The 15,256-nt window shown below is 40.7% G+C and overlaps 1 protein-coding gene across 1 annotated transcript in view; it reads right to left on the bottom strand.

Annotated features, from left to right (window-relative positions):
* The window catches only part of LOC147712494 (uncharacterized), a 708,529-nt gene that overhangs the window by 22,001 nt on the left and 671,272 nt on the right, over positions 1-15,256 (bottom strand). The window contains exon 5 of the mRNA XM_086919659.1: positions 13,411-13,525. Coding sequence (XP_086775785.1) covers positions 13,411-13,525 — 115 coding nt within the window. The remainder of the gene's footprint in view (positions 1-13,410; positions 13,526-15,256) is intronic.

Below are 15,256 nucleotides of genomic sequence, written 5' to 3'. Positions count from 1 at the left end.
GTAGATAATACTACATTAGGCTACAATACAATGAACAGTCACAGCAATAGCCTATCCTTTGTCTTTTGTAAAAACAGAAGCAAACTTAGGTAGCACCCAATCAGGCGACAGCACCCTCTAAAACAATCCCAAGAGAGGTTACATTCCTCAGATTTTCAAGCACAAGTTTGAAATGTTATACCTTGAGGAAATAAGGGAAGCCTCTCAAGGAGGGAGGGAGGGTTGCATGTGATATCAATACTGGAGAACCGTAGTTACTGATAAGTAACACATTTTCTTCTCCAGTATTGGATCTTTCAACGATTCACATGCTTGAATCAGAGTAGTTAGCAGTTGCGTAGATATACATGTATAGAAGTACTCTAATAAAAACATATCCAACCTTAGAGGATGGTCAGTAATAATATACATGCAAATACTTAAACATATATAAGATATTGTGCAGTAAAGCATCAATATATATATATATATATATATATATATATATATATATATATATATATATATATATATATATATATACATACATGTACATAAATATATATATACATACATGTACATAAATATATATATATATATATACATTGTCTTGACACAATGCAAGGGAAAAAACACCTCTAAAAGTACAGGCTTACGTTATTGGAATAGATGACGTAGGACTGCCTGTCCCACTGATTCTTCGCTTTAAGATGCCATATCCAGGCAATAATGCAGCGGGAAAGTATGAGCACACTTCCATGTTGTGGCACAGCTAATCTTGTCCAGTGAAATACTAGGAAAAAGGGCAGCAGAAGAGGAAACTACTCTTGTAGAATGTGCCTTGTCCTTGACCATAAGCGGTTTACACGCCTTAGTATGACGGAGTTCAATTATCTTGCTTCATAATTACTTGTTTAATACTAATAGTTTTAAATTTTAAAATAAGGTTTAATTGTGTAATGTATTATTTTACAGTTTAATTTAGGTGTGTGCTGTGTGGATTATAGGGTTAAAATGTGGGTAGTTAATTTGTATTACTAATACTATTTTAATTGATAATTAATTATGTTAATTATGGAAGTATATTTAATTTTTAAATTTAGAAGTGTTTTGGTATTTGTTTTGTGTTATAGGGTAGGAAATAAAATTAATACTTGTATGTAATAAATAATGTTTTTGTTTGTAAAAACTTTCTAGTTTAAAATATTTATTGTTGGGAAATGTATTTATTATTTTATTTTATATAATATTTTTGGGTATTTGTTATATGTAATTAATATATTATATATTTTGTTATATATGAAATATATTGTTTTTTTATTTTTAACATATTTATAAATGTATTCATTTATTTATTTTCATAACATTATTTTTTGATTTTAAATATTTATTTAGTTTTTATTTTTGTACTGCTTGGAGTGTGAATAAAAATTGTACCCCTATGCTATCCAACACTTTCCCTACTGTTGCACTCACTGGGGTTGGAATAGTAAATCGAATCCCTCCACTATCCAACACTTACCCTACTGTTGCACTCACTGGACTGGGAATACTAATTTTTACCCTTCCGCTATCCAACACTTTCCCTACTGTTGCACTCACTGCAGTTGGAATAGAAAATGTAATCCCTCAACTATCCAACACTTAGCCTACTGTTGCACTCACTGGAGTAGGAATAGTAATCTTTACCCCTTCGCTATCCAACACTTTCCCTACTGTTCCATTCACAGGAGTGAGAATAGTCATTTTTTCCCCTTCGCTATTCAACACCAAGATAAAAACATTTCCATTTTAGTCTGTACTTTTAGTAGTAGACTCAGCTCTTGATCTGGGAAATATGTCTCTACAGTCTTGAGGGATGACTAAATCTTTGAACTCATTGAACTCAGGTTCCAGGCACACAATTGAAGAGAAGTTGGGTGCGAATGCAGGATCTGCCCTTTGTTCGTCGTTAGCTGAGTGGTTGACACTGGCAGAGGTTAAAGCTTGGATTGTGACAGCAGGAATAGCTGTATTCAACACTTTCCCTACTGTTGTACTCATTGGAGTGGGAATAGTAATATGTACCTTTCTGCTATCCAACACTTATCCTACTGTTGCATTGACTTGACTGTTTTGGGAAATCTAAGTTTAAATATTTTTTAATAGTGTAATGTTTTAATTTATTATAGAATTGTGTATATATATTACATTATTGACATATATATATATATATATATATTGTTTATCTTTGTATAATTTTAAACTTTTAAAAGAAATCTTTTTTTAATTAAGTTTATTTTTTTTTATATTTTGTTAAAATGTATGTTCCGTTTAATTAATTTTTGTACCCTTACTGAAGCATATGTCAGACCTGATTTTGCTACAGATAAGAGATAAGGCAAAATTTGTTCTGGAGGTGAGAGAAGAGGGTGAATGTCATTCTCCTGACTAAATGTGATCAAATATTAGTACCATCTTTACTGTCTTGTAGATTCTTCAAAACCATACAAGAAGCAGTCTATTTCTTTTTTTGGCATTGCCAAATCAAATCTGTTGGTCATTCTTTCAATGAGAGTGTGAAAGCTTCTTGATGTTGTCTAGAGGTGAAACAGCTATTGGAAGAAGCAATACCTTCCCATTCCAGGCCAGTAGATTGCAGAGAAACTGGCTGTATCTGGCATTTATCTTGGTCATCAGTAGGGAACGTCTGTGCCTGGCAGATTAGACTGAGTTGCTAGAGGGGAACGATGAACCAAAGGTCTTAACCCTTTCCATGCTCATGACGAGCTCAGCTCGTCATGATGCACGGTTGAGCTGTGCTGGTGACGAGCTGAGCTCGTCATGAAAGAATGGAAATAATCAAAAGTCAGCACAGGAGGGGAAAACACCTAGCAGCCAAGGTGTTAAAAATACTTGTATAAAAGGAGTGAATTTAGTGTATAATTTTGTGTGAGGCCTTGACTGAAGCGGAGACAGAGGTTTTTGAAAATGGTTTGGAGGTTCTGATGTTGATTCTGTAAAACATTTGTAAGCATAAGTAACAGCTCTCTGAATCATGCTACTAAAACCTAGATCATTGCTTTCTGTTGTGTCTGCATAGTCTGTGTGGTCTGAGTGTAAGGGTCATATTCATATTGACAATCGTCATCACCTTCTTTAAAAGGTTAGTACCATTGTCTGACATCACGATATTGTGGCTGACTAGGATCAGCTGAATAGATGTCCTCCATCTGCCTGTCTGTATTCCTCTTCATCAGGGTCTTGATATTTGCCCATTAGCTGTGCTGGACTGTATGCAGGACCAAACGTTCTGCCACCATCGTCATCATCCTTTTCTGAGCCTTCAGTATCCAGCAGCCTTTGAAGTGGATATCGAGATACCTTGCAAGGTGGCGTTCTTTCCAGCATTAGCTGCAATAGAATGCCACTTTCTGAAATGAGAGTGATCATGGTGGTTTTCTTTCAGGATGAGACTGTCGATGAGACTGTCCTCAACAGCATTGTCATCAATGATAATTGTATTGACTTGGACAGGGTCATCATTGGCGTGACTGTTAAAACAATCAACAGTGTAGTCGCCAAAGATGTCGGCATCGACGGTGTCTTCATGGAAGGTATTGCCATCAACGGTATGGTTGGCAGTGCTAACAACAAGGTTAGTTTCTCATCCAACGAAAGTCTCATTGACGACAAAGTCTTAGTTGACTAAGTTGCTAATCCTGGTATTGTTGACAATGGTGAGATTTTTTACTTTCATTTTGAATCTGCCTCCTGGAGTAGATGGCTCAGAAGATGGTTCATGAGCTGACTTAGAAGAGGTTGTTTTCAGTCACCACCACTACATCAGGAAGCACTTCAATCTACGTCACAGATTTCTTGTGTAATTTCCTTGGAGTTTCCTCAGATATTGAGCCTTGAACTTGTAGTGGGGTAGGCTTACTATTCTGTTAAGTGCGTATACTAATGAGGATCCACTCAAAAGAAGGACAACTTTCACTTTGGTACTCCTAGTTTGCATCCAGAGGAATAATTATCAAAGTCATAAGCAACCCTCCTACCTCCCCTGACAAGAGTTTAAAGCAGACATTTCAATTCTGTGCCCATTATTTTCATTGCTGTTAAAATCAACTGACCTGTCACCTCAGACGCATAATGGAAAGTAGGAGTGAGGGTGAAACCCTTAAAAGGCACATGGCCAGTTTTAATGCTCTAGCTGTGCACCTTATGTGCTAGCAATGCCCAGCATTCTCTTTATTTTTTCTTTTAAAAAAGAGGTTTGTGACTGATAGTCACTTTGGATTCAGTGACTATATTACTATAATAGGATTTTTTTTAATTAAACATAAATGGAATTTAGCAAGTTCTAGCATCCTTCAGGCTGTAAAGTCTATGTTTTTTTTCAATGCACTTTTTTTATCTTCATAAAGAGCTTGCTTTTATGTAGATATATATTTTGCAAAATGCTCCTGGATTCCGCAAGTGGGCGAGACAGTCCAGGGGTTATGACTTTGATGAGGATTTCCCCTGAAGAGGAATAGGATTATCTGTAAGTAACTTTTTCTTCAACATCAAACTCCTGAAAGAAGTGTTTAAAGAGCACTTAGAGTTAGAAAGTGCCATTTTCTTTGCTTTTCCAGGTGACTCTGAAGCACCTTCGTATTCCTCTTCAGAGGTGTAAGTTTCTCCTGGGTTGGATATTTGGAACCACAACAAAAGTCTTCCCTCCCAATTTTTTAGGGTTTTTGTGGGAAAAAATGCAACGTATTTTGCAATACTTAGCTTTGTGGTCAGGATAAAAGCAATATATGCAGTCCTTGTGGCGGACTTAAGAATGAAGTATTTTCTTGGCACAGATTCCATATGGTCTAAAAAAAGACTTTTTAGAGGACTCAGCAATATCAGATTTTAAAGATGAATATATATATTCTCTAAAGTATGGAATAAAGCGTAAATAACCCATTTATCTGTGACTGAGTGAGCATAGCTCAAGGGATTCCCGCAACACATGAAGTGTAGTAGAAATTTGAGTGTGGTGACATGGATATGGAAGAGTGAAAAAGGTGCTGAGTACAGATTGGCTGAATTTTGAATAATTTAAAATGATAGAGATTGCCTCTATCCCTGAGTCGAAGTTTTCTGCTTTTTTTTAATTTAACATTGTTTTGCCCTTTATATTTACAGTCGGAATTCACAGCTTGACAATGTGGATGTTTGAAGCATGCAAATTTAAGAAAGATCCAATTATTTTAACCCTTCAGCTGCAGAGGAATATGGGTTGCTTATGACTGCAACAGTGACTCCCCATAAGGAGAAGTAGGATTATGGGTATGCAACGAATCCTTCTCCTTCAGGGGGATCTCCATAGATAATCATAAGCACTGAAAATAGTAGCCGTGCCATCACGTACAAATGTGGTGGAATGGAAAAAGACAAATCAATGAAATAGGTTTGTCTCGGAGTGATGCCCTACTTGGGCTTCTGTTCTGGAGTCTGAATCAATACAGTAATCTCTTAAAAAGGCTTTACAAACCTCTCCATTGGAAATATTTTTGATTTTTTTTTATTCAGAGTTCGATTCACAGTTGTACATATACAAAATAAAGTGCTTGCAATGCTCAATTTCATTTTTGGATTGCTTGCTCATACGAAGATGGTCCATTTTCAGATCTAAAATAGTCAAATAGGTCACATATTGCACGGTTTCCCTTTAACATTTCATCTTTACAAATTCACAGGCTAACCTCCTATGGACTTCCAGCATTTCTCAAATGTTATAAGTGTTCCTGATCTTAGCGCTTAGCGTCCTTCCAGCTCTTTAACCTTGCGAAGTTTAGCCTGCCATGCTTGGAAAGTGCGTACAATATTGCTTCGCCAATTCTGAAGAATTAATGATCTTGCCACCAGACCTGATATAAATAAACACTCCTCTTGCATTTTATTTGACGTTTTGTTTGGTATGGAACACCCCAGAATTGCAGTATACTTGTCAATAATTAATGCTTCACCTATAGTCGTTCTAAGGTATTTCTCAATTTCTTCTCATAGTTGCTTCATCTTTGGGCAGTCCCAGAAAATATGGGTCCAGGTACCTCCTCCCTGTTCGGAGCAAATGAAACATCTATTTTCAATCTGTGGGTATATATTGTGGAGGAAAGATGGGGTTCTGTATATTAACCATTTTGTGTAAAATTGCATTCTCCTAAAATAGGCACCCCTTATTATTGTGGCATTACATTTGTTAATTTTGTTCCAGACCACTCTCAGGATCTGGAGATCTTATTTTTTCTGCCATTTGTCTAGGGCTTTTTCATACACACTAGAGGACTTATTTTCATTAAATAGTTTCACCCAGCTGCTTATTGACCGTTTATTTGTGGTTTCTAGTAGCGATTCGCTTAGTTGTGATCTTGCTCTTAACACTGTTAAATAAATATTTTCTATTTTTTTTTGATTTGGATAAATGACCACTTAAGCATATCTCTAGAATGAAGCAGGCCATTCTCTATCTCTGGCCACTTTTCCAGGAATCTGAGTTGAAAAAGTCTCCCCTATGCCTGCACCTATTCTCCTCCCACTTCTTTAGTATGCCGGTTTGTAATAACCTGTCTTCACCGGCATAAAGCTCGGCCAGCCTTGTAGAGCGGTTTATCCGTGAGATTCTGTAATATTTTAACAATAGGGCTTTTTGTTATAAAAGCCTCTAGAGAACCTTGTATCGTACTTTCTTAGAGTTCTTAACTACCCTCATGGGAACTGCGATTTTGTATTTGTTAATTATTTTTGTCATAAAAATTGTCCATGTACGGCGAATTGAAATGGTTATGGAATCTGTGCTTATCATGTGCAAAATTTGCATAATGGTACTCCCTCAGGTTTGGGAGGGATAGCCCTACCTCTTCATTTGGGTAGTTTAAAGTGCTAGTGCTAATCTTGGTACCTTGTTGGCCCATACGAAAAACGAGAATAGACCATCTCATTCTTTAAAAAAGGAAGTTTGTAGTGCACATGGAACTGCTGAAAATAAAAAATTAAATGGTGGTAGGATTGACATTTGTAAAAGGGCCACCCGCTCTACTATTGAGATTGGGAGTTGATTCCATTTAGCTAATAAGAGCTTAACTTTTTGCACTACAGGAACATAATTTAGGGCCAGATGTAGGTAAGTATATTTTACTGATTCATAAATACATAATAAAATAATCGGTAAAATAGAAGGGGGGAGATTTAGGTAGAATCGGTAATTGAATTACCGATTCTGTAAGAATCGGTATTTACCGAATCGGTAAGTACCGATTCGGTAATGCCCATTGATTCCTATGGGCATTGATGCCCATAGGAATCAATAGGCATTACCGAATCGGTATTTACCGATTCGGTAAATACCGAATGTTGCAAGGGTGCAGGGGGTGTCACTTTTGACACCCTCTAGCACCCCGAATTCAGGCACGTGTGACATGTGGTACACAGACATGCCCTCTGTCACATGGCATAGGTGTGCATGCACACATGTGCATGCACACCTGGAATCGGTATTTTACCACCCAATTGGATTGGGTGGTACAATACCGATTCGGTAAGGCCTGTGGGACTCAAAAGAGTCCCACCTACATCTGCAAACTACCGAATCGGTAAAAAAACCGATTCGGTATTTTACCGATTCGGTAAATTTACCGAATCGGTAAAATAGGGCCCCTACATGCCAAATACTTAATACCGGTCGGTAACGGCCGAAATCGGCCGTTGTCCACCGGTATTTTGGCTCCTACATCTGGCCTCTAATGTATATTGTTCGTCAACTCTTTTCGACACATAGATCCCTAAATACCCCTTAGGCCTGGAGTTATGTAATAGTTGGAAACTGGGTAGTAATGTCTCACCTGAGCAATTATATTGCAAAGTTTCTGTCCTAGCCTTATTTATTTTATAGCCGCCCATTGCTTGGAATTCCGAAAAGATCCCCAGTATTTTCTTTTGGATGTTCTCCCCAGGCTTAAGAAATAAAGCAATGTCATCGGCATAAAGTTTTATATTAATCATACCATGTAAAGGTGCAGTTTGTAGTGCTTTTTGCCTGATGGCTATTGCCGGGGGCTCTATGAATAAGGCAAAAAGAATTGGAGATAGGGGACACCCCTGTCTTGTACCTCTGCTTATTCTACAATTACCTACATTCCTAGAATTTATTATTTGTGCCATTGAGTCCTCATATAGACTTTTCACTGTATGTATACAACTTTCTGAAAAATCAAATGTAGCAAGAATTTAAAAAAGACACTCCCAGGACACCAGATCAATGGAGTTCTCAGTACCTAAAAACCACACATGTGTCTCTATATTATTCTTATTAAAATAATCCAAAGCTTCTATCAAAAATGTTGTGTTCGAGGAAAGTTGCCTACTTGCTACAAAGCCCCATTAGTCCCCCTGGATTATTGATCCCATAATTTTATTAAGCTTTGTAAAAATGTTATAATCAGCGTTGAGAAGTGTTATTGGCCTATAGGAGTTGATGTTTTCCCTATTTTTATCCTTCTTCAAATGCTAACTACTACTGCCATATGGAAGAAGGCCGGAGGTGCACCCCATCTTAGCTTATACTTAGCAAGCCTAAGCAGTTGTGCATTTAAAGTTGGGGCGAATCTTTTGTATAATTCTACTGGCAGTCCATCCCCAGCTGCTTTGCAATTAGTCATTGAACTCACCACTGTGTCTTCTTCCATGGAACATTCTGCTGTTACTATTTGACTATGTTCCTTGCTCAAGGATGGAATAGGTAGCTTGTCTAGAAAGCTTATAATACAGTCAGGTATTGTTTTTGGTGATCTATCTGGTATATTTTCTCATAATCAATCAATCAATCAATCAATCAAAAATGTGTAAAGCGCACTACATACCTGCAAGGGTCTCAAGGCGCTGGGGGTTGGGGGCTGCTACTGATCGAAGAGCCAGGTCTTAAGTGTTCTTCTGAAGGTCAGCAGGTCTTGGGTCAGTCGTAGGCTCAGCGGTAGGGTGTTCCATGTTTTGGCGGCGAAGTGGGACAAGGATCTCCCGCCGGCGGTAGTTCTTCGGATGTGCGGAATGGTGGCAAATGCGAGGTCGGCGGATCGTAGCTGGCGGTTGGGGATGTAGAAGGAGAGTCGACTGTTGAGGTAGGCAGGGCTGGTCTTGTGAAGTGCCTTGTGTGCATGGATGAGGAGCTTGAAGGATATTCTTTTGTTGATGGGGAGCCAGTGCAGGTTTCTCAGGTGGGGGGGGGGGGGGATGATGTGGCTTAGGCGTGGTATGTCGAGTATCAGTTGTGCCGAGGTGTTTTGGATGCGTTGTAGTTGTTTGATGAGTTTTATCGGGGCTACCGCGTAGAGGGCGTTTCCGTAGTCGAGTCTGCTGCTGATGAGGGCTTGGGTGACTGTCTTTCTTGTGTCCGTTGGGATCCATTTGTAGATTTTGAGGAGCATGCGGAGGGTGTTGAAGCAGGAGGAGGAGACAGCGTTGACTTGCTTGGTCACTGTGAGCGTTGAGTCGAGGATGATTCCCAGGTTGCGTGCGTGGTCTGTGGGTGTCGGGGTTGTCCCTAGTGCTGTCGGCCACCAGGAGTCGTCCCAGGCTGAAGGGTTGGAGCAGAGGATGAGGACCTCCGTCTTGTCCGAGTTCAGCTTCAGGCAGCTGGCCCTCATCCAGTCGGCGACGGCCCTCATTTCTTCATGGAGGTTGGCTTTGGCGGAGTCCTTGGTGAGGGAGAGGATCAGCTGGGTGTCGTCGGCATAGGAGATTATGTTCAGGTAGTGCTGTTGAGCGACGTATGCAAACGGGGCCATGTCGATGTTGAACAGTGTCGGGCTGAGGGAGGAGCCCTGGGGGACGCCGCAGATGATCTTGGAGGCTTCGGATCGGAATAGGTGGAGGCGGACACTCTGGGATCTGCCTGAGAGGAAGGATGTGGTCCATTCCAGAGCCTTGTCTTGGATCCCTGCGTCGTGCAGTAGTGCGCGTAGTGTGCGGTGGCAGACGGAGTTGAAGGCGGCGGAGAGGTCTGGGAGGATGAGCACTGCGGTCTCACGGTTGTCCAGCAGGGTCCTGATGTCATCGGTAGCGCCGATGAGGGTGGTCTCGGTGCTGTGGTTGCTGCGGAACCCTGACTGAGAAGGGTCCGGGATTCTGTTTTCTCCGAGGTATTGGGTTAGCTGTTTGTTGATGATCTTCTCGATGACCTTGGCTGGGAACGGGAGCAGAGAGATGGGCCGGAGGTTCTTGGGGTCTCTTGGGTCTGCCTTGGGTTTTTTGAGAAGAGCGTTGATCTCGGCATGTTATCAGCTTTCTGGGAAGGTCGCAGTCTCGAGGGAGAGGTTGATAATGTTGCGCAGGTGCGAAGAAGGTCCTTGCTTTGTTGAAGACGTGGTGTGGGAAAGGGTCTAACGGAGAGCCGGAGTGAATTGTGCTCATGGTCTTGATGGTGTCATCGATGCTCACGCTGGCCTATGCTAGCAGGGAGTCGTAGTCGATGGTGTGGGGAGAGTCTGTTGTGTTGCTGTAGGTTGGGGCGGTCTGGGTGTTGAAGCTGTTGTGGATGTCTGCTATCTTTCAATGGAAGAAATTGGCGAGGGAGTCGCACAAGGCTTGTGACGGCGGGAAGTCGTTGGTGTTGGAGCTGGGGTTGGAGAGTTCCCTCACGATGTTGAAAAGCTCCTTGCTGTTGTGTGCGTTGTTGTCGAGGCGGTCTTTGAAGGAGGTCCTCTTGGCAGCCTTGATGAGGTGGTGGTGGTTGCGGATGGCGTCCTTGTGTGCTGCGAGGCTGTCCAGGGTCTGTTCGCTGCGCTGTTTCTTCTCTAGCTTCTGGCAGGCTTGCTTGAAGGCTAAGAGTTCTGGGGTGAACCAGCAGGCCCCTTCTGGTGTCTCTATGGAGGGGGTTTCTTCAGTGGGGCGAGGGTGTTGGCGCAATCCTCGATCCAGCATCTGAGGCTGAGGGCAGCGTCGTCGGCGTTAGAGGGTTTGGTGGGTGGGCTGAGAGTGAGGTTTGCATGAAGTTGATCTTCAGTGATTTTGCTCCAGCAGCGGCGAGGGATCTGTTAGGTGTGGAGGTGTGTGGTGGGTTTCTGAAAGGTGAAGTGGATGCAGCGGTGGTCAGTCCATGGGAGTTTGGTGGTGTGGTTGAAGGAGAAGTGCGGGCTGGAGGAGAAGATGGGGTCAAGGGTGTGGCCGGCGGAGTGGGTGGGCGTGGTGACGAGTTGCCTCAGGCCGAGGTTGGCGAGGATATCGGTCAGGGTTGTGGTGTTGCTGTCATTGTTGTTCTCAGGGTGAAAGTTCAGGTCTCCAAGAAGGATATAGTTGGTGGAGGTCAGGACGTGCGTGCTGATGAAGTCGGTTATGGAATCGCTGAACTGGGGGCGTGGTCCAGGCGGTGATGTAGACAAATCAACAAAATTTCAAGTATATATCTGAGTTTACCAAATATAGTCTCTGAAAACAATCCACCTGTAACAGTACTGCCGATCTGAAAGTAAGTGTGCCCCAGCACATAGTCAAGAAGCAGTTGAGTCTCCGTGGTCTAGATCAACAGTACCATTGTCGGTGGATTTTTTTCAGAGTCAACTTCTTCGCTGTGAACATGGAGCTTCTGGAAAGGTAAGACTGACGGTGGTGCTGAAAGGATCTTCCTTTGTGAGAGACCTTATCAGGGGAGAACCCAGGCACAATAAAAAGGGGACCTTTCCTGGCCTTTCTGTGATTTCCATTCTCTTTGTCTTCCCTTTGGTCTTCTAGTTTGCATCTGAGTTACATTCATACCTGGTCCATTTCATTCCTTGTCCTTCAAGGCTTGTGTGGTCATATTTTTACTGAAGTCATAATCCTTTACTGCATGTGAGGTAGCAAACATAGCTCATGTAGATCATGTGGGTCAGAGGCTACTTTCTTCATTACAAAAGAGAGGCACTTCGCAAACAGGAAAGACATTGCCACAAAATTGCGATTTAGGGGATGAAATAGAAGGTAAAACAGCTTCAGTCTTGAAATCCCAAGGTAAAGTCTACTACTCTGCTCATGTGTAACGGGTATAGTCTGCAGTCAACAAATGCTGAATATGACAACTAGTGCAGACCTCGCAGTATAGGGGTGATATTTTCTTTATCTTGATATAATGATCACAGCTGTTTCTGAAGAATTTTGCCATAGGTGCAACATGTTCATTCAGTACTACCAATCAGGACAGCATTATAGTAGTCAGTTTCAGAACTCACCTGGAGCTACCAATAGTTGTCATGTGAGATTCTGAGACAAAGGGACAAACTCTTCACACCAGTTTTAAAAAGTGATCTTATGATTCTTTCTGATCAATCCACATTTTTCAAGTGGTAGAGTAAAAACGTTTTAACTTTGCACATAACTAATATTGATTATTTCTAATCTTAATGTTCCTGTAAAGATTGGAAAGGTCACAACTTCCTAGCAGGTACCATATAGAGAAGTTTGCCTTTAGAGGTAACTAGACTTAACCAGTTCATGCTCACCCAAGATTGAATAATGGCAGACACATATTTAATTTACTTGAAGTATCAAATCTTACTCTGAGTTATGCAAGTTTCTCTCCTGTTCTTGTGAAACTGTACACCCCGGCTCATTAGAAAACGTGGTGTGAACATTGCACATAATAGTTAAATAGCAATGGGTACAAACTTGCAAACTCAAAATCCTGGGGGTGACCTGTGTTTCTAGAGATGCTTGGTCCAAACACCATTTTGTACATCTATTATACAGAAAGAGTCTAAAGAAATTATTAGTATTGCCACCTCCATCAACCTAGTGAGAAAGAGGAAGTAGTCAAGACCATTGAAGGTTTCAGATACATAATAAATCTTAATGAGGGACACAATCCCATTCCTTACCTCAGTATGGCAAAATGCCATTTGCTGATCTCCATGTAAACTATCAGGATTAAGATGGGCCTGACACTGGATAATTACTGCTTTTTATATGATACTTAGCAGAAGTGTCACACTGTAGCAAATGTGTATAATGTTGCAATCTTCTTGACTTAGAGACTTTTTTAACCAGTTGGGTAATCCATGCCTGCTTCAAGGCTTTAGGAATGGAGTATGTTTGAAGGGAATTTTTTATAAATTCTGAAAGATAGCAGCAATATCTCTGTGGATTTTGTTTGGCTCATACTTTGATAATACCCTTACCTCCTCTAGAGTTTCTCCTTGAATTCAAATAATGACTATACTGCACAATTTAGGGCACTGTCCAAATCTATAATCCCCCCGGTGTTCTATTGCTTTGATTAAACTGTTTCACATTTTTACAATATAATCACATATAACTGCATGAGACTCAACCATTTTCCAAGCCTAATGCTCAGCCACAGTCCTTCATTCAGATCACTGAAGACAGCATGATTTCACCAAACACAAAATCCCAAAAATAGAAGGCCTGAATGGTATCTCTAGATCTTACCTACTGTGTCCGTTGACTTGAAAGTCCTAAAAAGTTTAGGCTGAGGCAACGAGGAGCCACACACAGTAATATTAATGGGGTAGCCCTCTCTATCTGGGGGTAGGTTTGGAGGGATCTGTAAGCAATGGAAAAGCATTACTTATATACATATAAGAACTATTGTTCCTTTACAAAAGAAGTAGCATCTTACTCACAGAAGAAACATCTATAATAATAACTATAAACAGGAAACCTTTATTTGAAGTATTAAACATCTACCTATCTGAATCCTTTATGCATTTGGACACACTTACTTCAACAGTATCAAAATGCCCCTAAAGCTCAATTGGAAAGGTTGGCTTTAAGTACAACTTCTTCAGGTTTAAGTAGAGCATTTATGGCCACCAAGCCATCTATTTGCCTTTTGAAATGAGGAAGCGCGACCCAATAAATACAGGTGCCTTTTAAGGCACTTTTTGCTTCAGAAATTTAAAACTACAAACAGAAATTAGACAAACGTCATTAGAGCTACATGGGTCTGAACTGAAGTTCTCTGAACTGATAATGACATTTTGGGAGTTGGTTCATGACAGAAAAATGGGTCTGTGATCGTTTGACATATTTTAGGTATATCCGTTTTTGATCATAACATTTTTCATAATGCGACTGCCTTTTAAGTAAGGCATTATTCTAAGCAGTGTTCTGGGTTTATTGCAGCTTAAATCAATAGGAAGGTCCTTCAGTGGTACAAACGTGTGATAAAGGGCTACAATCAAGTGAGCAGAGTATACATTAACTTGGTGTTTTTTTCATTTGTGGCACATGTTACAGTGTTCACTTGTACCCAATTTTGTGACCAGCCACAACATTAAAAGTGTTTCATATTTGTTTACGCAAAGGATATGGTTCACTTGCATGATATCCGAATGGAGTACTCTTCTGACACCTCAATGAGGAATACCCTGCTGATGATTTGTAAGGTGAAAACTTAGATTAAAGAATCAATGAGCGGCATATTATGATAAATATTAAGCTGCAAAGTCAAAAGGCACAAACATGTGATAAACTGATTCAGTCCTAAATTTTACTAAATGATAATACAATTTGATATAAACTCATTCCATGTCTACTTCCATAATGTACCTGAATGTAATAAATAAGTAAAAATTAAAAAACACACATTATTAGCACTTAATGCATTGCTATAGTCAAGTCTTCACACAGGTGGCCGTCAAACTGCAACAGGTTTGCACAGGGATTGTATTTATAAGCGGTAAATACCACATGCAATAATGTTTGTTCCCCTTGCTTAATTTCAGCAGGTTAAACTAAGGGGAAATGGCCTGATATTTACCATGGCAGGCATATTTTTGTGCAGTAAGGCGATGAACACTACATCCCAAGGTGTCCCTTCCTGCACATAACATTCATTAAACAAGCATTTACAATGCAATAGGTTTCGCAGCATTAAAGTTTGAGTTATTGGCATTGTGTATGACAATGCGTTGCATAACACTTTTAGCCAACCTTGAATTGGTGAGCAGTGAGAGTGTGTGCAAGAGTATGCTGTTCTTGAAAGCAGTGTGGTAGAGAGTGCAGGAATTTGGGTGACATGAGCAATGTGGATGATGCACCTCACACACGGGGCTGACGCAGTTATTATTCACACAGCTCTGATGATGCACCTCACGCACGGGCTCACAGTTGTTATTCACACATGCCTGATGATGCACCTCACGCACGGGGCTGACGCAGTTATTATTTACACAGCTGTGATGATGCACCTCAGGCACGGGCTCACAGCTGTTATTATTCACACAGCTCTGACGATGCACCTCAGGCATGGGGCTGACGCAGTTATTATTCA

The sequence above is a fragment of the Lissotriton vulgaris genome, chromosome 5 (assembly GCF_964263255.1).
Source record: "Lissotriton vulgaris chromosome 5, aLisVul1.2, whole genome shotgun sequence".
Lineage (NCBI taxonomy): Eukaryota > Metazoa > Chordata > Amphibia > Caudata > Salamandridae > Lissotriton > Lissotriton vulgaris.
This window is presented reverse-complemented; position numbering and strand designations above follow the sequence as displayed.